Source organism: Tachysurus vachellii, chromosome 13 (assembly GCF_030014155.1).
Source record: "Tachysurus vachellii isolate PV-2020 chromosome 13, HZAU_Pvac_v1, whole genome shotgun sequence".
NCBI classification, from domain to species: Eukaryota; Metazoa; Chordata; class Actinopteri; order Siluriformes; family Bagridae; genus Tachysurus; species Tachysurus vachellii.
In genome coordinates this window covers 6,703,830-6,721,553 of record NC_083472.1, presented here as the reverse complement: position 1 = coordinate 6,721,553, position 17,724 = coordinate 6,703,830, and the positions used below count along the sequence as shown (strand labels likewise).

The 17,724-nt window shown below is 39.8% G+C and overlaps 2 protein-coding genes across 3 annotated transcripts; one reads left to right on the top strand and one right to left on the bottom strand.

Annotated features, from left to right (window-relative positions):
- Positions 1–634: 634 nt before the first annotated feature.
- Positions 635–13,770, top strand: nedd1 (NEDD1 gamma-tubulin ring complex targeting factor). Of its 2 annotated transcripts, none has more exons than XM_060884849.1 (17): positions 635–803; positions 1,642–1,784; positions 8,649–8,743; positions 8,833–8,949; positions 9,312–9,452; positions 9,839–10,068; positions 10,187–10,388; positions 10,489–10,654; positions 10,853–10,972; positions 11,119–11,166; positions 11,245–11,349; positions 11,496–11,540; positions 11,666–11,832; positions 11,985–12,159; positions 12,242–12,341; positions 12,942–13,008; positions 13,102–13,770. In XM_060884849.1, the coding sequence occupies exons 2-17, from the start codon at positions 1,649–1,651 to the stop codon at positions 13,204–13,206; spliced, it is 2,019 nt and encodes a 672-aa protein (XP_060740832.1). In that variant the 5' UTR covers positions 635–803; positions 1,642–1,648; the 3' UTR covers positions 13,207–13,770. The 2 variants fall into 2 exon arrangements, with proteins under 2 accessions (XP_060740832.1, XP_060740831.1); XM_060884848.1 differs by having other exon boundaries at positions 10,489–10,658; positions 10,857–10,972.
- A 228-nt stretch (positions 13,771–13,998) lies between these two features.
- Positions 13,999–17,519, bottom strand: si:ch211-59o9.10 (uncharacterized protein LOC561841 homolog). The gene is made up of 11 exons (XM_060884850.1): positions 17,403–17,519; positions 17,047–17,246; positions 16,713–16,767; positions 16,141–16,609; positions 15,909–16,033; positions 15,485–15,571; positions 15,271–15,370; positions 15,047–15,144; positions 14,803–14,924; positions 14,628–14,727; positions 13,999–14,517 (listed from the first exon to the last, which is right to left on the bottom strand). Exons 1-11 carry the CDS (start codon positions 17,517–17,519, stop codon positions 14,473–14,475), a joined length of 1,518 nt encoding a protein of 505 aa, XP_060740833.1. The 3' UTR covers positions 13,999–14,472.
- Positions 17,520–17,724: the final 205 nt, after the last annotated feature.

The window sequence follows — 17,724 nt, the reverse complement described above, 5'->3', positions numbered from 1 at the left end:
AGATAGATAGATAGATAGATAGATAGATAGATAGATAGATAGATGGATGGATGGATGGATGGATGGATGGATGGATGGATGGATAGATGGATGGATGGATGGATGGATGGATGGATACTTCATTGACCCTGGAGGAAATTCAAGCATCCAGTAGCAAACATACAGAGAAATAAGATTCCAAAATAAACACAGTAACATAGTAAAAAATAAAACACCTCTCACCCAAACGTACAGGGGTAATGGGGTAATTTTCTGTATTATTTTAATAATATAAAAATGTAAAATTAAAAATTGTATATATGTCTATTATCAGATATATGTAATACATAAATAATTCTATAAATAACGTGTAAACCTGTAAAAAAAAAATAATAATTTAGCAGTAGCAGCAAAAAAATAGAAGTAAATACAGGTGGGAAAAAACCTGTACTCCAGTTTGTATGTTTCCACCCTGTTATACCTGAGAGGTGTTGAAATTTACGCCTAAACATTACGTACTTCAGCATTATATACGTGTTGTGGTGTAATTGAAGTTAAATTAATATCCACTTTAGTGTATTTACGCCATCTGGCGACGTCTAAGGACTTTGTCGCTTTAAACTTTCTTCTGTAAATTGGCTGCGTGGTTTGACCTTCGCAGGGTGCCGTAGTGGCGGTTCCAGCCAAATATACAGTTTTTCAAACTCTTGTTATATACAAATAAGTGTCGCGAATAAGTGAGGATACTAGTTTTACTAGTATTCTCCCAACAAGTCCTACTCAGTTGCATTTAACCCAGGACTGGCTTGTCTGTAAACCTTAGGGTAAGTAGCTAAAGCTAAAAGAAAACCTGTGAAATATGAAGAACTACTTGCTAGCGTAGCATAGCATTGTAGGTGGCTAATAAAAAACTACAAACCTAGCTAAGCTTAAAAGTTTGCTTTTTAGTATAATTCGTCTGTCGTATGTTATAAATATTTAGGTTTCGTGGATTTTTTTTTTTATTGCTGTCTGTGTTGTAAATTTCTTAGTTTGCTTGTTCAAAAAAGTTAGCGAGCTAGCACAAATGCAAAGCTAGTTAGCTTGCTAAGTTTCCTGGCTAGCTGGTTTGTTTGTTTGTTTATTTATTTATTTTAAAGTTTACTACGAATATAAATGTTAACGAAATTTCATTAAATCCATTTTCCCACGTTCCTTTAAAAGCAGTTTTTTGGTCCTGCTATGTAATTGTTTGCATTAAAAGGTTTGACATAGTATATAATAAAAATGTTCATACATACTCTATAATAAAAATGTTCATACATAGTATATAATAAAAATGTTCATACATAGTATATAATAAAAATTATAAAAGTGTATGATCTACAAGTGGGGAAAACACAACAACATCATACTGGCTCCATATCATTCATTTTTAATTTTATCTCCAGGGAAATTAAAATACATTTGCTCTTGGGTTTTTATTTCTTTTTTCTTTTCTTTAAAATATATATTTCATATAAGGCAAACAACACTTTTTTATAATGTTAAGTCCCAGTGTAGGTTTCTCAGGTTGTAAATTATTCATTGTGCACATATGGAAGCTGTAATTACAATGAGAGTCAGGTGTCACTAGCCTGTCTCACAGATGTTGTGTATTTTATGTTTTTTCTGCTTACAAAGTGCTACTATGGAGGAGGTGACCCGGTTGGTGTCATCCGGTGACTGCCTGAAGATCTGGGATTCCACCTCGATGAGTGTGGTAGAGCAGTTCAACCCTCACAGTGCCAGCCATCCTCTAGCACAAGTGTGCTGGAGCAGCAGCAGTATCCTACAACTACAGTTCTAGGACTTATAAAACCTTAAATGTAATTGCGAAATCAGTTCTATTGAGTGTTTGGACATTCCCTAAATATTTACATTTTTGTTATTTTGAAGCTGTTGTTATGAGTTGCAATACAGAAAATAGTATGTTATTGGGAAAGTGTGCAAAACCTTTCCACTAGACTACTGTATGTGGCTGTTATTCTGCAAATTATCCAGAATCCTCCATATTTTCCACATCGATGGGTAAATTCCTACAGCTACAATCCAAAAGTGCTAAGACAGTGGAAATCATTCAAACAGAAAATGGGTACTAAATCTTCATCAAGTTCATCAAGAACATATGGGTCAAATTTCCACATACTTTTGGCCATTTATTGTATATGGAAAGTGGAATAATTCTAAAGCTGGGCTATTGGTTTTTTGTACTGAAGACGTAAATCGTTATTTGTTTTTGTGGTTGTCAGTGATTAAGTATATCTCAGAGACTTACACAGCATTCCCTGAAAACATAAATTGTAGCACATCTGTTGTGTACAAGAAACATTATGCCATATTTTGTGTAATCCTGTGTATATCATAGTAGATTTCAATGCATGCATCTAAAATCTAAAATGGTTAGAGCGTCTGACTCGTAATCCTAAGGTTGTGGGTTCGATTCTCGGGCCGGCCACGACTGAGGTGCCCTTGAGCAAGGCTCCGAACCCCCCAACTGCTCCCCGGGCGCCGCAGCATAAATGGCTGCCCACTGCTCCGGGTGTGTGTTCACGGTGTGTGTGTGTGTGTGTGTGTGTGTTCACTGCTGTGTGTGCACTTTGGATGGGTCAAATGCAGAGAACGAATTCTGAGTATGGGTCGCCGTACTTAGCCGTATGTCACATCACTTTAAAGTGAGTACCCGCACAACTACCAGTAATTTTTTTTTTTATAGGAGTCCTTTTTATAGGGGTGATGTGTTCCAGTTTCAATTTAAAAAATCTGTCATATCTTGATTTCAAAAGGAAATATAGCTGCAAGCAGCGATGACGGGCCTTCGCACGTTTGTTCATCGCTATACGGTGCCTTCCAGAAAACAATGCACGGTGGGCAAGTGCATCAAGTGGGTAAATATCAGTGGACTATTTTATGTTGTTACTGACCCATTTGGGGACTGTAGGTAAATGAAACCCCACATTTTAGACAAACGGGGGCGCTAGTGAGCCACTTAAGAGACACACCTTTGTCTGACCTTTTTGTCCACACTTAACAGCCGACAAATGTGATGTATGTGTCAAATTTCAAGTTAATCTAAGCACGCCAAAAGACTTAAATATGCCTGAAAAAGAAAGTAAAGTTTGACACGTTACCATGAGAACAGTGTTTGAGATATCAAAAATCCGTTCGCAATTTCGCATCTGCAATATCTCTGCACCATGTTGGCCAAGTCTGGTCTCAATTGCATGAATCCCCTAGGAGGAGTATTTAAAAGTTTACTGCATGAAGCTGACAAAAAATCCACCTTTGTGACTGACACACTTCCTGGGGCCTGTTGGTGGCGCTATACCTGGGACTCACAATAAGCACATAGATGCGATCGGAATCCTTGGCCGAACATACACACCGCGTGTCATCACAATAAGACATTTTTTGCTTTAGATATTAGACACTTTCTGTTTCTCTGAATTCGCCATAATTTTGTCGCCTCGCCATGGCAGCACCGTTCGAGATATCGAAACTCACTTCGCAATTTAGCAAGTGCAATGTCTCGGCATCATGTTCACCACTTTTGGTGTCAATCGCATGAATCCTCTAGGAGGAGTATTTAAAAGTTCATTGCATGCAACTGTGAAAAAATCCACCTTTGTGACTGACACACTTCCTGGGGCCTGTTGGTGGCGCTATACCCGGGACTCACAATAAGCACATCGATGCGATCGGAATCCTTGGCCGAACATACACACCGCGTGTCATCACAATAAGACATTTTTTGCTTTAGATATTAGACACTTTCTGTTTCTCTGAATTCGCCATAACTTTGTCGCCTCGCCATGGCAGCACCGTTCGAGATATCAAAAATCCCTTCGCAATTTAGCAAGTGCAATGTCTTGGCATCATGTTCACCACTTTTGGTGTCAATCGCATGAATTCCCTAGGAGGAGTATTTAAAAGTTCACCACATGCAACTGTTGTGACTGACACACTTCCTGGCGCCTGTTGGTGGCGCTATGTCCGAGATTCACAATAAGCACATCGATGCGATCGGAATCCTTGGCCGAACATACACACCGCGTGTCATCCCAATAAGACATTTTTTGCTTTAGATATTAGACACTTCCTGTTTCTCTGAATTCGCCATAACTTTGTCGCCTCGCCATGGCAGCACCGTTCGAGATATCAAAAATCCCTTCGCAATTTAGCAAGTGCAATGTCTCGGCATCATGTTCACAACGTTTGATGTCAATCGCATGAATTCCCTAGGAGGAGTATTTAAAAGTTCACCGCATGCACTTATAAAACAATCCAAAATGGCCGACTTCCTGTTGGGCGGAGCTCATAGTTTAGAGCGCGAAAGTTGTTCGGGTCGATGAGATCTATATGCGTACCAACTCTCGTACATGTGCGTACATAATTGCCCGATCTGTGCACCAATGTTTGTTTTTGCATTACAGGGGGCGCTACAGAGCCCCCCTGCCACGCCCGTATTCCAACCTTTGTCCAATCCTAGTGTCGCGCGACTCTGACGTGTGTGCCAAATTTCAAGAGTTTTCGAGCATGTTAAGGGACCCCAATTGGCCAATGTGTGGGAAAAAATAAAAAAAATAAAAAAAAAAATATAGCTGCAAGCAGCGATGACGGGCCTTCGCACGTTTGTTCATCGCTATACGGTGCCTTCCAGAAAACACTGCACGGTGGGCAAGTGCATCAAGTGGGTAAATATCAGTGGACTATTTTATGTTGTTACTGACCCATTTGGGGACTGTAGGTAAATGAAACCCCACATTTTAGACAAACGGGGGCGCTAGTGAGCCACTTAAGAGACACACCTTTGTCTGACCTTTTTGTCCACACTTAACAGCCGACAAATGTGATGTATGTGTCAAATTTCAAGTTAATCTAAGCACGCCAAAAGACTTAAATATGCCTGAAAAAGAAAGTAAAGTTTGACACGTTACCATGAGAACAGTGTTTGAGATATCAAAAATCCGTTCGCAATTTCGCATCTGCAATATCTCTGCACCATGTTGGCCAAGTCTGGTCTCAATTGCATGAATCCCCTAGGAGGAGTATTTAAAAGTTTACTGCATGAAGCTGACAAAAAATCCACCTTTGTGACTGACACACTTCCTGGGGCCTGTTGGTGGCGCTATACCTGGGACTCACAATAAGCACATAGATGCGATCGGAATCCTTGGCCGAACATACACACCGCGTGTCATCACAATAAGACATTTTTTGCTTTAGATATTAGACACTTTCTGTTTCTCTGAATTCGCCATAATTTTGTCGCCTCGCCATGGCAGCACCGTTCGAGATATCGAAACTCACTTCGCAATTTAGCAAGTGCAATGTCTCGGCATCATGTTCACCACTTTTGGTGTCAATCGCATGAATCCTCTAGGAGGAGTATTTAAAAGTTCATTGCATGCAACTGTGAAAAAATCCACCTTTGTGACTGACACACTTCCTGGGGCCTGTTGGTGGCGCTATACCCGGGACTCACAATAAGCACATCGATGCGATCGGAATCCTTGGCCGAACATACACACCGCGTGTCATCACAATAAGACATTTTTTGCTTTAGATATTAGACACTTTCTGTTTCTCTGAATTCGCCATAACTTTGTCGCCTCGCCATGGCAGCACCGTTCGAGATATCAAAAATCCCTTCGCAATTTAGCAAGTGCAATGTCTTGGCATCATGTTCACCACTTTTGGTGTCAATCGCATGAATTCCCTAGGAGGAGTATTTAAAAGTTCACCACATGCAACTGTTGTGACTGACACACTTCCTGGCGCCTGTTGGTGGCGCTATGTCCGAGATTCACAATAGGCACATCGATGCGATCGGAATCCTTGGCCGAACATACACACCGCGTGTCATCCCAATAAGACATTTTTTGCTTTAGATATTAGACACTTCCTGTTTCTCTGAATTCGCCATAATTTTGTCACCTCGCCATGGCAGCACCGTTCGAGATATCAAAAATCCCTTCGCAATTTAGCAAGTGCAATGTCTTGGCATCATGTTCACAACGTTTGATGTCAATCGCATGAATTCCCTAGGAGGAGTATTTAAAAGTTCACCGCATGCACTTATAAAACAATCCAAAATGGCCGACTTCCTGTTGGGCGGAGCTCATAGTTTAGAGCGCGAAAGTTGTTCGGGTCGATGAGATCTATATGCGTACCAACTCTCGTACATGTGCGTACATAATTGCCCGATCTGTGCACCAATGTTTGTTTTTGCATTACAGGGGGCGCTACAGAGCCCCCCTGCCACGCCCGTATTCCAACCTTTGTCCAATCCTAGTGTCGCGCGACTCTGACGTGTGTGCCAAATTTCAAGAGTTTTCGAGCATGTTAAGGGACCCCAATTGGCCAATGTGTGGGAAAAAAAAAAAACAAAAAAAAAACAAGCAGCGATGACGGGCCTTCGCACATTTGTTCATCGCTATACGGTGCCTTCCAGAAAACAATGCACGGTGGGCAAGTGCATCAAGTGGGTAAATATCAGTGGACTATTTTATGTTGTTACTGACCCATTTGGGGACTGTAGGTAAATGAAACCCCACATTTTAGACAAACGGGGGCGCTAGTGAGCCACTTAAGAGACACACCTTTGTCTGACCTTTTTGTCCACACTTAACAGCCGACAAATGTGATGTATGTGTCAAATTTCAAGTTAATACAAGCACGCCAAAAGCCTTAAATATGCCTGAAATAAAAGTAAACTTTGACACGATGCCATGGCAACAGTGTTTGAGATATCAAAAATCCGTTCGCAATTTCGTATCTGCAATATCTCTGCGTCATGGTGGCCAAGTCTGGTCTCAATTGCATGAATCCCCTAGGAGGAGTATTTAAAAGTTTACCGCATGAAGCTGACAAAAAATCCACCTTTGTGACTGACACACTTCCTGGGGCCTGTTGGTGGCGCTATACCTGGGACTCACAATAAGCACATAGATGCGATCGGAATCCTTGGCCGAACATACACACCGCGTGTCATCACAATAAGACATTTTTTGCTTTAGATATTAGACACTTTCTGTTTCTCTGAATTCGCCATAACTTTGTCGCCTCGCCATGGCAGCACCGTTCGAGATATCAAAAATCCCTTAGCAATTTAGCAAGTGCAATGTCTCGGCATCATGTTCACCACGTTTGATGTCAATTGCATGAATTCCCTAGGAGGAGTATTTGAAAGTCCATTGCATGCAACTGTGAAAAAATCCACCTTTGTGACTGACACACTTCCTGGTGCCTGTTGGTGGCGCTATGTCCGAGATTCACAACAGGCACATCGATGCGATTGGAATCCTTGGCCGAACATAAACACCGCGTGTCTTCCCAATAAGACATTTTTTGCTTTAGATATTAGACACTTCCTGTTTCTCTGAATTCGCCATAACTTAGTCGCCTCGCCATGGCAGCACCGTTCGAGATATCAAAAATCCCTTCGCAATTTAGCAAGTGCAATGTCTCGGCATCATGTTCACCACTTTTGGTGTCAATCGCATGAATCCTCTAGGAGGAGTATTTAAAAGTTCATTGCATGCAACTGTGAAAAAATCCACCTTTGTGACTGACACACTTCCTGGGGCCTGTTGGTGGCGCTATACCCGGGACTCACAATAAGCACATCGATGCGATCGGAATCCTTGGCCGAACATACACACCGCGTGTCATCACAATAAGACATTTTTTGCTTTAGATATTAGACACTTTCTGTTTCTCTGAATTCGCCATAACTTTGTCGCCTCGCCATGGCAGCACCGTTCGAGATATCAAAAATCCCTTCGCAATTTAGCAAGTGCAATGTCTCGGTATCATGTTCACCACTTTTGGTGTCAATCGCATGAATTCCCTAGGAGGAGTATTTAAAAGTTCACCACATGCAACTGTTGTGACTGACACACTTCCTGGCGCCTGTTGGTGGCGCTATGTCCGAGATTCACAATAGGCACATCGATGCGATCGGAATCCTTGGCCGAACATACACACCGCGTGTCATCCCAATAAGACATTTTTTGCTTTAGATATTAGACACTTCCTGTTTCTCTGAATTCGCCATAATTTTGTCGCCTCGCCATGGCAGCACCGTTCGAGATATCAAAAATCCCTTCGCAATTTAGCAAGTGCAATGTCTTGGCATCATGTTCACAACGTTTGATGTCAATCGCATGAATTCCCTAGGAGGAGTATTTAAAAGTTCACCGCATGCACTTATAAAACAATCCAAAATGGCCGACTTCCTGTTGGGCGGAGCTCATAGTTTAGAGCGCGAAAGTTGTTCGGGTCGATGAGATCTATATGCGTACCAACTCTCGTACATGTGCGTACATAATTGCCCGATCTGTGCACCAATGTTTGTTTTTGCATTACAGGGGGCGCTACAGAGCCCCCCTGCCACGCCCGTATTCCAACCTTTGTCCAATCCTAGTGTCGCGCGACTCTGACGTGTGTGCCAAATTTCAAGAGTTTTCGAGCATGTTAAGGGACCCCAATTGGCCAATGTGTGGGAAAAAAAAAAAAAAAAAAAAAAAAAAAAAAAAAAAAAAAAAATAATACTCCCGAGGAAAAACAATAGGGCTTCGCACCATTCGGTGCTCAGGCCCTAATTACTAGAACACATACACTACTTTGTATGCCTTGACAACAGTCAGATCAGTACATTGTCAGTGCCAGCAGTATAGGAGACAAGCTGGTGGTGACCAGCCTGAAGTCCTCTCCAGTGCTAGTGATGGAGCTTGCAGAAGGGGTCAGTCGAAAACACTTCATTTCAGAAAAATGCACCACTTTAATCAGTCAGAATTCTCATCTGTGCTGCATCTGTGGTTTTGTTTTCAGAAAAAACAGACACGAGTTGCACTAAATTCAACGTCACAGTTTCTGGTCAGTGGGGGACTGGATAACACGGTCAACATATGGGACCTGAAGACAAAGAGATTACATCGCAGCCTCAAGGTATATCATTTAGTGAAGTTTTTAAAGTAGATATTCTACTGCAAGGCTATCTGGATCGATCTGTTTAGATATTCAGTGATTAACTATTTGTTTGTTTGTTTTAATTTAATATGTACATTGATTAAAGTTCAAAACAAAGCATTATGCATTTACAACAATAAGTCAATCATCAGTAAATGCTTTATCCTGGTCAGCTTCACTGTGGTTTCAGTTGCTAAGTTAAGTTTTTGGAATTGGAAAAGACATTATAAGTTAGGTGGGATTTCCACTGGATCATTAGGAGTGGGATTTAGAAAAGAAAATTGTGCAGACTTCTATTTCACTTGTATGTTTTTTATGTTCTCATTTCACCCTCTCATCAGGACCATAAAGAGGAAGTTACATGTGTGTCCTTCAATGGTGGTGATAGTTACATAGTATCAGGTTCAACCAGTGGGGACATCATCCTCCACAGCATTACCACTAATCTGTCCAGCAAGGCTTTTGGCCATGGGCCCAATGAGGCAAGTCTATTCCTTTTTATTAAAGTCTGGCCATATTCCTATGCCATTTGTCATCCCTGCTGTTATGTAAAATTGGTAAGAATAAGTGGAGAAACAAAGCAATTATTTTTTTAATTGCTTTACATTTCCTTAATGACTTCATGCTTAATTGTGATATTGGTGAGTTTCGTTAAATAAGCTAATTGACCAATATTGTTTCTAGTCTAGTGTGTATACAGTTGTGCTCAAATAATTGCATACCTGAAAGAGATTGTTAAATTTTGCCATTTATTAATAATAAACTCGTACGAAGTTCCAACTTCTACTAAGCTGATCTGAAATTTGTTACATAAAGTCAATACTGACCTGAAATATTGTGATTAACATTTTGTGTTTTCTTTTTCTAGCCTGTCCATGACTTAAAGTACTCACTGATAAAGCGGTCTCTCTTGGGGAGTGTTTCTGACAGCGGTTCAGTGGTACTTTGGGATGCAAACACACAGAAGGAACTGCACATGTTTGAAGGAGCACACAAAGCTCCTGCCTCAGGCCTGGCATTTTCCCCAGCCAATGACCTGCTCTTTATTACAGTTGGGTTGGATAAGAGGATTGTCTGTTATGACACTTCCAGCAAAGTGTAAGCCACATCTGTGTAGAGTGTACTTAGATAATGATTAGTTTAAAGCAAAATAAGGTATGTTTTATCTTCTTACTGGTTGATATCATGTTTTGTTTATGGGTGTTTGTTCCTGCAGTATTTTCCGTAGTAAGCAGGTCGAGTCTCCACTAACGGCTGTAGACTTCACTCCTGATGGAGCAGGGCTTGTAGTGGGCTCCACCCATGGAAGGATCTACATGTATGACCTGCGTAATCTAAGCGCTCCTGTCAAAACAACCACTGCTCACAAGACCTCGGTCACATGTATCCGATTCCAGCACTCCAACACCAGACTAAAGGTATGGTTTCCAGTCTACTGTTCATAAAATGTGAGTATTCACAGTTGATTAACACTGACGCATTATTTATAATGTGCTGTATATAAACCTTTTCCCTCAGACGAGTAAAACAGTCTCTGGCAAGACTTCTTCGCAGACTAACAAGAGAATCTCTGTAAAGCTGGGGCAGAATCAGCAGAGTGGTCCTCCTACTCCGACCTCTTTAGTTCCTGCTGTCCCCGAACAGCAGCCAGTAAGCCGAGGAGACGGACAGGCTCACAGCCTTGGCAAGTGTTTTCAACTGCAAAATTCACTTCCTATCAGTTGAGATATTTTCTTAATTGTGAGTCGTCATTATTTCAGCTATTTTTCTGCAGCTACAATTTCCTATTCTGTGGCAGCATAGTGTTTTGGGCTAATTCATAGTGTATGTATGCAAGTTTCTCCAGTGTTCTTACTATTCTTCTGTGCTGCTGTTTGTTTAGGGAGTGGAGCACATTCTGAGGTGCTATCCAGAGATGCCGAAGGCCAGCACAGTTTGGATAAATTCAACAGCATGGGCCGAAACAGCCTGAGCCTAGACATTTTCTCACCTGTAACTGATGGTATGTGCTGATGACCTTGCAATATGGAATTTATGTATGTACTATTTACTCAACCGGTTTTCCACTAATAGATTAACTGCACTGTTTTTTTTTTTTTGTTTGTTTGTTTTTTCTCTCTGGCCTATTTTTAATTTCTCTCTATTCAGGTTTTAAAACACATGGCTTCATTGGTGATACTCCAACTTCAAGAAATGGTGTGTACTTTATCAGGAAGTACTTAAATTCATAAAGGTTAAAATTGCAGTGATGATATTGGTTTTTGTTACCACTAGGAGGCAGCACTGATGTGTTCTTTAGAGAAGCTGAGGGGCAACAGAGTTCAGAAAAGTTTAGGGTTGGTCGCAACAGCCTGGACATTTTTTCTCCTGTTCGTGATGGTGAGAGTATTCTTCTTCAGTGATGGTCTGGCTGTAGCCATTATTTAGAATCTATACAAATATATTTATTTTTTGCTCTTTCTTTTCAAATACAGGTGGATAACTAATTCTTTGCTTTTTTTTTTTTTTTTACACATCTTCATTAGATTACAAAGGTCACAGACTCAGTGATGCCTCAAGTGGTAAGAAAGGTAAAATTTCATTACTTTGCATCAATGATGACCGAAGTTTATGATAAAATGTCATTACCTTGAACCATTTATCTTAGCATTTATTAAGGTGTTTACATATTTGTTATTGGATTTTTGCATTACAGATTTAGATTTCCTACCTCAGCACGGTTCAGCTCAGCGTAAGAACCCGCTGGGTACACCTGGTGCTCGCTGCTACAGTCCTCTGTCTGCTGTCCACACACCACCTGCAATCAAAGAGGAGGAACCAGTGATCTCATCACCTACACATACAGACACACAGAACAACATGGTCAGTCACTGATATTTGTTTCTCGATGTATTTAATAAACAAGACTATTTCACATATAGTAATGTTTTTTGAGGCTTTTGTATTTCTATTATGTGTGTATATGGTATACATTTACTATACTTCTGATATTGACATTTTGGCATGATGGACAGGTGGAGAATAATTATCCAAGGCAGAATGTTCTGACCACACCCTCTGCTGCTCAGACTACACACATCCAATCAGTGCCTTCATTCAACACTCCTGAGCCCAGTCAAAGGCCAGAAGTGCCAACCCAGCTCACCTATGATTCCCCAGTGAATAGCAGTCAACCCAAAGCTGAATCAGGTACGTGAACAGGACATCGGGTACAAATGATGAAATGAATACAGGATCACATGGTCTCACATTGTGTTTCTAACTTGAGCAGCAGCAAGCGCATCTAATGCTGTCAGTAGTGAAGCACCACTCACCTCAGTCCAGATGAATTTTGTGCGCAACATGATCCATGAAGCTCTAGAAGATTTCAGGTACATTGTTTTAAAATATTTGCACACACACATACTTGTATCCAAATGCCGGTAATGGAAATTAGTTCCTAATAAGTTAACTTCTTAACTTCACCATACATAAAATACATTTGTTTTCCAGCAGTAACTTGGTAAACACATGTCGATAACACAAGTTGTTAAAAATGAGCTTATTATTTTGGAACACAGAGATTTTCAACCTTAATTTAAAGGAGTTCAACTTGATTCATAGGTAACATTTAAATATGTCTGCATTTGTTATTAATATACAGTTTTACATTAGATTACTTCTGATATCTTAATAAAATGAATCTCGTATTAAGAAAAATGGTGCTAGCCAGGAAGGACAAAACACCACATTTGTATATGAAGAGGATAATTGTATATTCATGTACTGTACATTTTGGTAATTGAATTAACAAGAAAACTATCTTGGAATTCTTTTATACCACGAGAGCCTAGCCATTTTGGGTTCCAGGCGATCAAAATATTATCACGGGACAGGACATGGGGGTTTATATTTGGCTGGTGGGGTAATTTATCATCTGCCCATTACCCTCATCAAATTTTGCTTTAAGCAGCTTTTGTAATTTCTTTCAGAGACACATGCCACAGAGATATAATCAATCTACAAGTGGAAATGGTTAGACAGTTCTACATTCAGCTGGTAGGTATCATCCGCAACTCACAATCATACTCTTTTGACAAACAAACTGTGACTGACTTACAAAATTGTTAAAGATGATTCCTGCTCTTTCAGAATGAAATCCATGGGCTCATTGAAAGGTACTCTGTAAACGAGAGTCTTGTAGAGGAGATAGAGAAGCTGCGGGAGGAAAACAAACGACTTCGAGCCAATTACTAAGAAGCATGTGGCTGCTTGTTTGACATGTAGACTGAACCCCTTGTGCTCAGTACAGGTTTAGGCCTGAGAAATGTGGTAGCACTACAACACTGTCCTAGGTGAGGCAGGACACAGAGATTGTCCTGCTTTCCTGCTGACGTCTGAAGAATGCACTCATACCCTGAGGACCGGCGCACCAGCACTCAATTTTTAAGGCTATACCATGTACCTTAAAATAGGAGAGATTATTATTAAGCTTTTCTCTCCAGCTTGTGCATTTTTTTATGCATATTTTACAACAGATACTTTGCTATAAAAGATCACCATATAGGAGGGCTTACATGTTTGTAATAAGGTTGTTTTGATAAGCTTACAGCCGAGTTTAATGACATTATAGTAAATTAGTAGTACTGATGTTCCAAATGGGTCTGACACAGTCTTGTAAACCCCACGTGTGCTGTCATTATGTCTATGTTGAGAAAAGAAAAACAAGTAAAATCAAAAGACAATTTTCTTACAGTGCCTACAAAGAACTCCTGTCATAATACCATTTGTATCTTAATAAATTATTGCATTGAACCTCCACAGGATGTTTATCATGTACTATTCTGACTTTAGCACTTCTACACTGGTGCATGACATACTGGCTAAATCATATAAGCAGGTTCAATGGAGAGAATATAATTTAAGGTTAATTGTCCTTTATAGGATTGCTAGACATTAACTTTTCAATGATTCAGGAGCTTTATTACATAGACATCAGATGTGTCTTGAACCAAATACATTCATCACATACAACTCAGAATACGTGTATGAGTTTTCCTCAAACTAGTTTTTATAAAGCATTTGCATTTTCTTGGCATGGCTCTCTCAAATGAAAGAGGGACAAACAGAAGCCAGAATAAATCCGACAGTCACTAAGATATTAAATAGTACAAGGCACAGGACCTGTAGCCCTTACAATCAGAATGGAAGTAAAAAGAAACATTAATACCAAAAAAAGTAAAGAAACTTACAATTAAGCAACATTAAGTTACAAGTTAATTTAAGCACAATGTTCAAGAAAATGTGAGGGGGTGAAAAATCATTTATTTAAAAAGAAAAACAGTGAACCTGGGAGAATTGACTATTTCAGTCACAGAATTTATGCTGGTCCATCCATTAGCCTTTTTTTTTAATATAAAAACAAAAACTCTTTAAAAGGCACATAAGTTAAAACTGCATGCATACAATACAGATTTTGTACTCTTGTTTTGAGGTAGAGAAGCAGTCCTGAGATAATATGCACTACAGTGACACATCTGCTCTGCAGATAGGACAGGTAGCGTTCTCCTGAGAATCAAACAAATTAAATGTGTTTACATTAGACAATGATATTATCTTATCGGGGAGAAAAGAAACAAACGAGGTTGTGAAAAAAAATATATATAAAAAAGACTCACTTTCAACCAGCGATCAATGCACTTCACGTGATAGTCATGGAAACATGGCAGCATTCGCAGCTTCTCTCCTTTCTTGTAGTCAGAGAAACAGATTTGGCAACTGTACACAGAGAGAAGAAACATTACCAACAATAAATAACTACAGGATCCAACTGTGGACACTTTGGGCACTTACTCTGTCTTGCCCGCATTGTGTGCAGGGTCATAAGCTTTTGCAGGAAGTCTCTCGATCTCCCACTTACTGAGAGTTTTCTTGGCTATCACAGATCCCTGGCTCTCCTCAAATGCCAGAAAAGCCTAAATATAAATCCACAGAACAAAATAGTCATAAGAAAAGAATAAGTGCTGACAGACATGGACAGAGAGCACCACTTAATGCAGTAATTTAATATACTGCTTTGTATATTAATAGCTCATACCTCATAGTTATTTCCCTGGCTGTCATCAAGCAGATTTAAAGGCAAGTGCGGTGTGTTTCTGCGGCGTGAGCTGCGACCTCTTGATCTCATTTGCCTGCCTGACCACAATATACAACCAGAGCAAGGACAATTCTTCCAAAGATCTATTAATTAATCTCAGTCTAAAAATGTTAATGTGCTACGTAATTGTTTAACAATCTTTCTGAAATAAACAAGACACTCACTGGGCTGTCCCACAGTCATGTCCTGCAGCTCTGAGAATGATGATGAGTACATCATGGAGGCCCAGGGAGAGATCCAGCTCAGACCTACATAGGAATCAAACTAAAGAAGGTGGAAGTAAAACAAAAGTTGGTACCCTTAATAAGCAATAATATTTATTTAATATTATAATATTCCAATAATGTTTTGTTACAATACATGTTCGATACAACTAACCGGGGCGTTTTGTGGATGTCTGTTGGGGGGTGTGGTCTGTAATCGACTTTGCTCCTGATGATGATGTTCCTCTCTATCAAATTGCTCCTGCAGAGAAAAAGACAAGCAGCTTTTTTTCTACCCAGTTCTGACTACATAAATGTCAAATATATAAAAACAAGATAACAGATTAACTGTGGAAAAGTAAAAAATAACCTGATTGCTGAGGTTTGTCAATTTCAGATTTATACAAGTTGTATCACGTTAAGTATTCGGTTTATGTGACCACGTTGTGAAGAACCTTATAAGAATTATTATTAAGGAACTGTTGAACATGCGCTATATATAATGTTCAGATAAATCAAATTACAAAAAAACCTACATCAGAGAATGAAAATTAATTAGTCCGTAAATTTTTTTAGTAAATCAGGTTAATAGTATTTACCTGGAGGCTTCTGGCAAATGCCTCATCTTCATCAATTTGAGCAGAGCGAACCACAGCCATCTCATCATCATCCTCATCTATAACGACAATCTCCTCTTGTACACATTCACCTCTTCTTTCTGTATCTGTGAATGATAGAACAGAAAAGGAATCAAACTCTAAATTCATGGCCAATACTTCATGACCACTACTAGAAAAATGCTCTTCCAATTCTAAAACAAATCACTTGTACCTTGCCAGTGGTTCTCCTCTGCTGCAAGTGAAAGTGCTGTTGACACACACCTAGAGGACCCACGACTAACAGTCGATGACTTTTTCGATCTCTGTTCCTTATTGCATTTCTTAAGCATTTTTTGCACAGAGCCACGACCATGGGGAGAAGTCATTCTTGAGCAAATCTGGCCAGCAGCAGCTCCCAGCACAGAGAATTCGGCTGCAGCAGAGCACGAGATGGCAGAATCGGAAGAGGAGGCCGTGGATTGCGAGGGACGTGGAGACTCCAGCCTTGCGAATTCAGATAAAAGAGATGAAGCCGGTACAAATCCTGTTCCATTTCCTGCTTGGATATTATTGCCACCTCCTATATTGTCTTGTAGTCGTCTTCGTTTTAGTGTCCTTTGAGAGCTCGGTGTCATATGGAGGTATCCAGGAATCATGTCCCATCTCTCTGACCTTCTTGCATCCGGACCACATAGTGCAGCCTAGGGATTAAAGCCACAATAAACCTTCCACACATTTGCTAAAACGTCTTTCCCGGACAATATTTGGTTTTCAAAGAAAGCTGTTTTTTTGTTTTTTTTTTACCCCACTGTAATTATCTTTGACTCGGGCTTGTCGTTTTCTTCGAAAAGGGATAGGGCTGCAAAGCAGAAACAGACATGAGCCTAGTATGTGGGTGTACATCATAAATTAAAGATCATAATACTAGAAAGTTATTTAACACATTTCCAGTGGACATTGCAGTGCAGCTGTAGGTCAAGTACTTCAGCATTGATTCATTCTATGTGTGAAAGTAAAATGATGTTCTCTGGAGGATATAGGATTTGCACATCATTTTCAGTATGAAGATTAAAAACAAAAACAAAAAAAAGTCACACATTACATGAGGTGAAATACTAGAAACATTCATTTCTGATACCTTTCTGGAGTTTCTGGAACGACCAAGTCAGACAAATCATAACAGGAACCTCGTTCGTCAAACTGAAGGTCGCTATCACTCAGTAAACAAGCCTCGTTTAGATGTTCACTGGCTTCATCTTCATCCAGGCTGAGAAAAGGGCTGCTAGGCCTCGAGTCTTTCACTGTGCTCTCCATACGACCTGCTGTTGTTGCTAATGTCTGAAGGAGGGAAAGTTAACGCTGTGAGACAAAACAATGAAGCAGTTCACTGATAGCTCGCTTGCTAGGATCATGTTAGCGAGCTAATAAGCCAACGAACCGGGTTTAGTCGCTAAATAACTTCTAGATCGATTAAATGTCGAACATAATACGCACCATACGATGTATACAGCGCACATCCCGAATATAAAACCTCTTGTTTAATAACGACCCTCCTGTTAGAAAAAAAATCAAGCTATAACCGCCATGTAAAATCACTTCCGTGTACGTCATTTCCTCCGGCGTGTTGCATAATATAATTTGTGTAAACAAAAATAATAATAATAAATAAATAAATAAATAAATAGATAAATAAATGAATAAATAGTAATTTGTGTAAACATTTATTGAATGTGAATTTACCCAATCGTTTTGGATTGATATTGAATATCTAATATTCAAATTCACAAAATTAAAGATTCGACTATCTGGTAAAGAT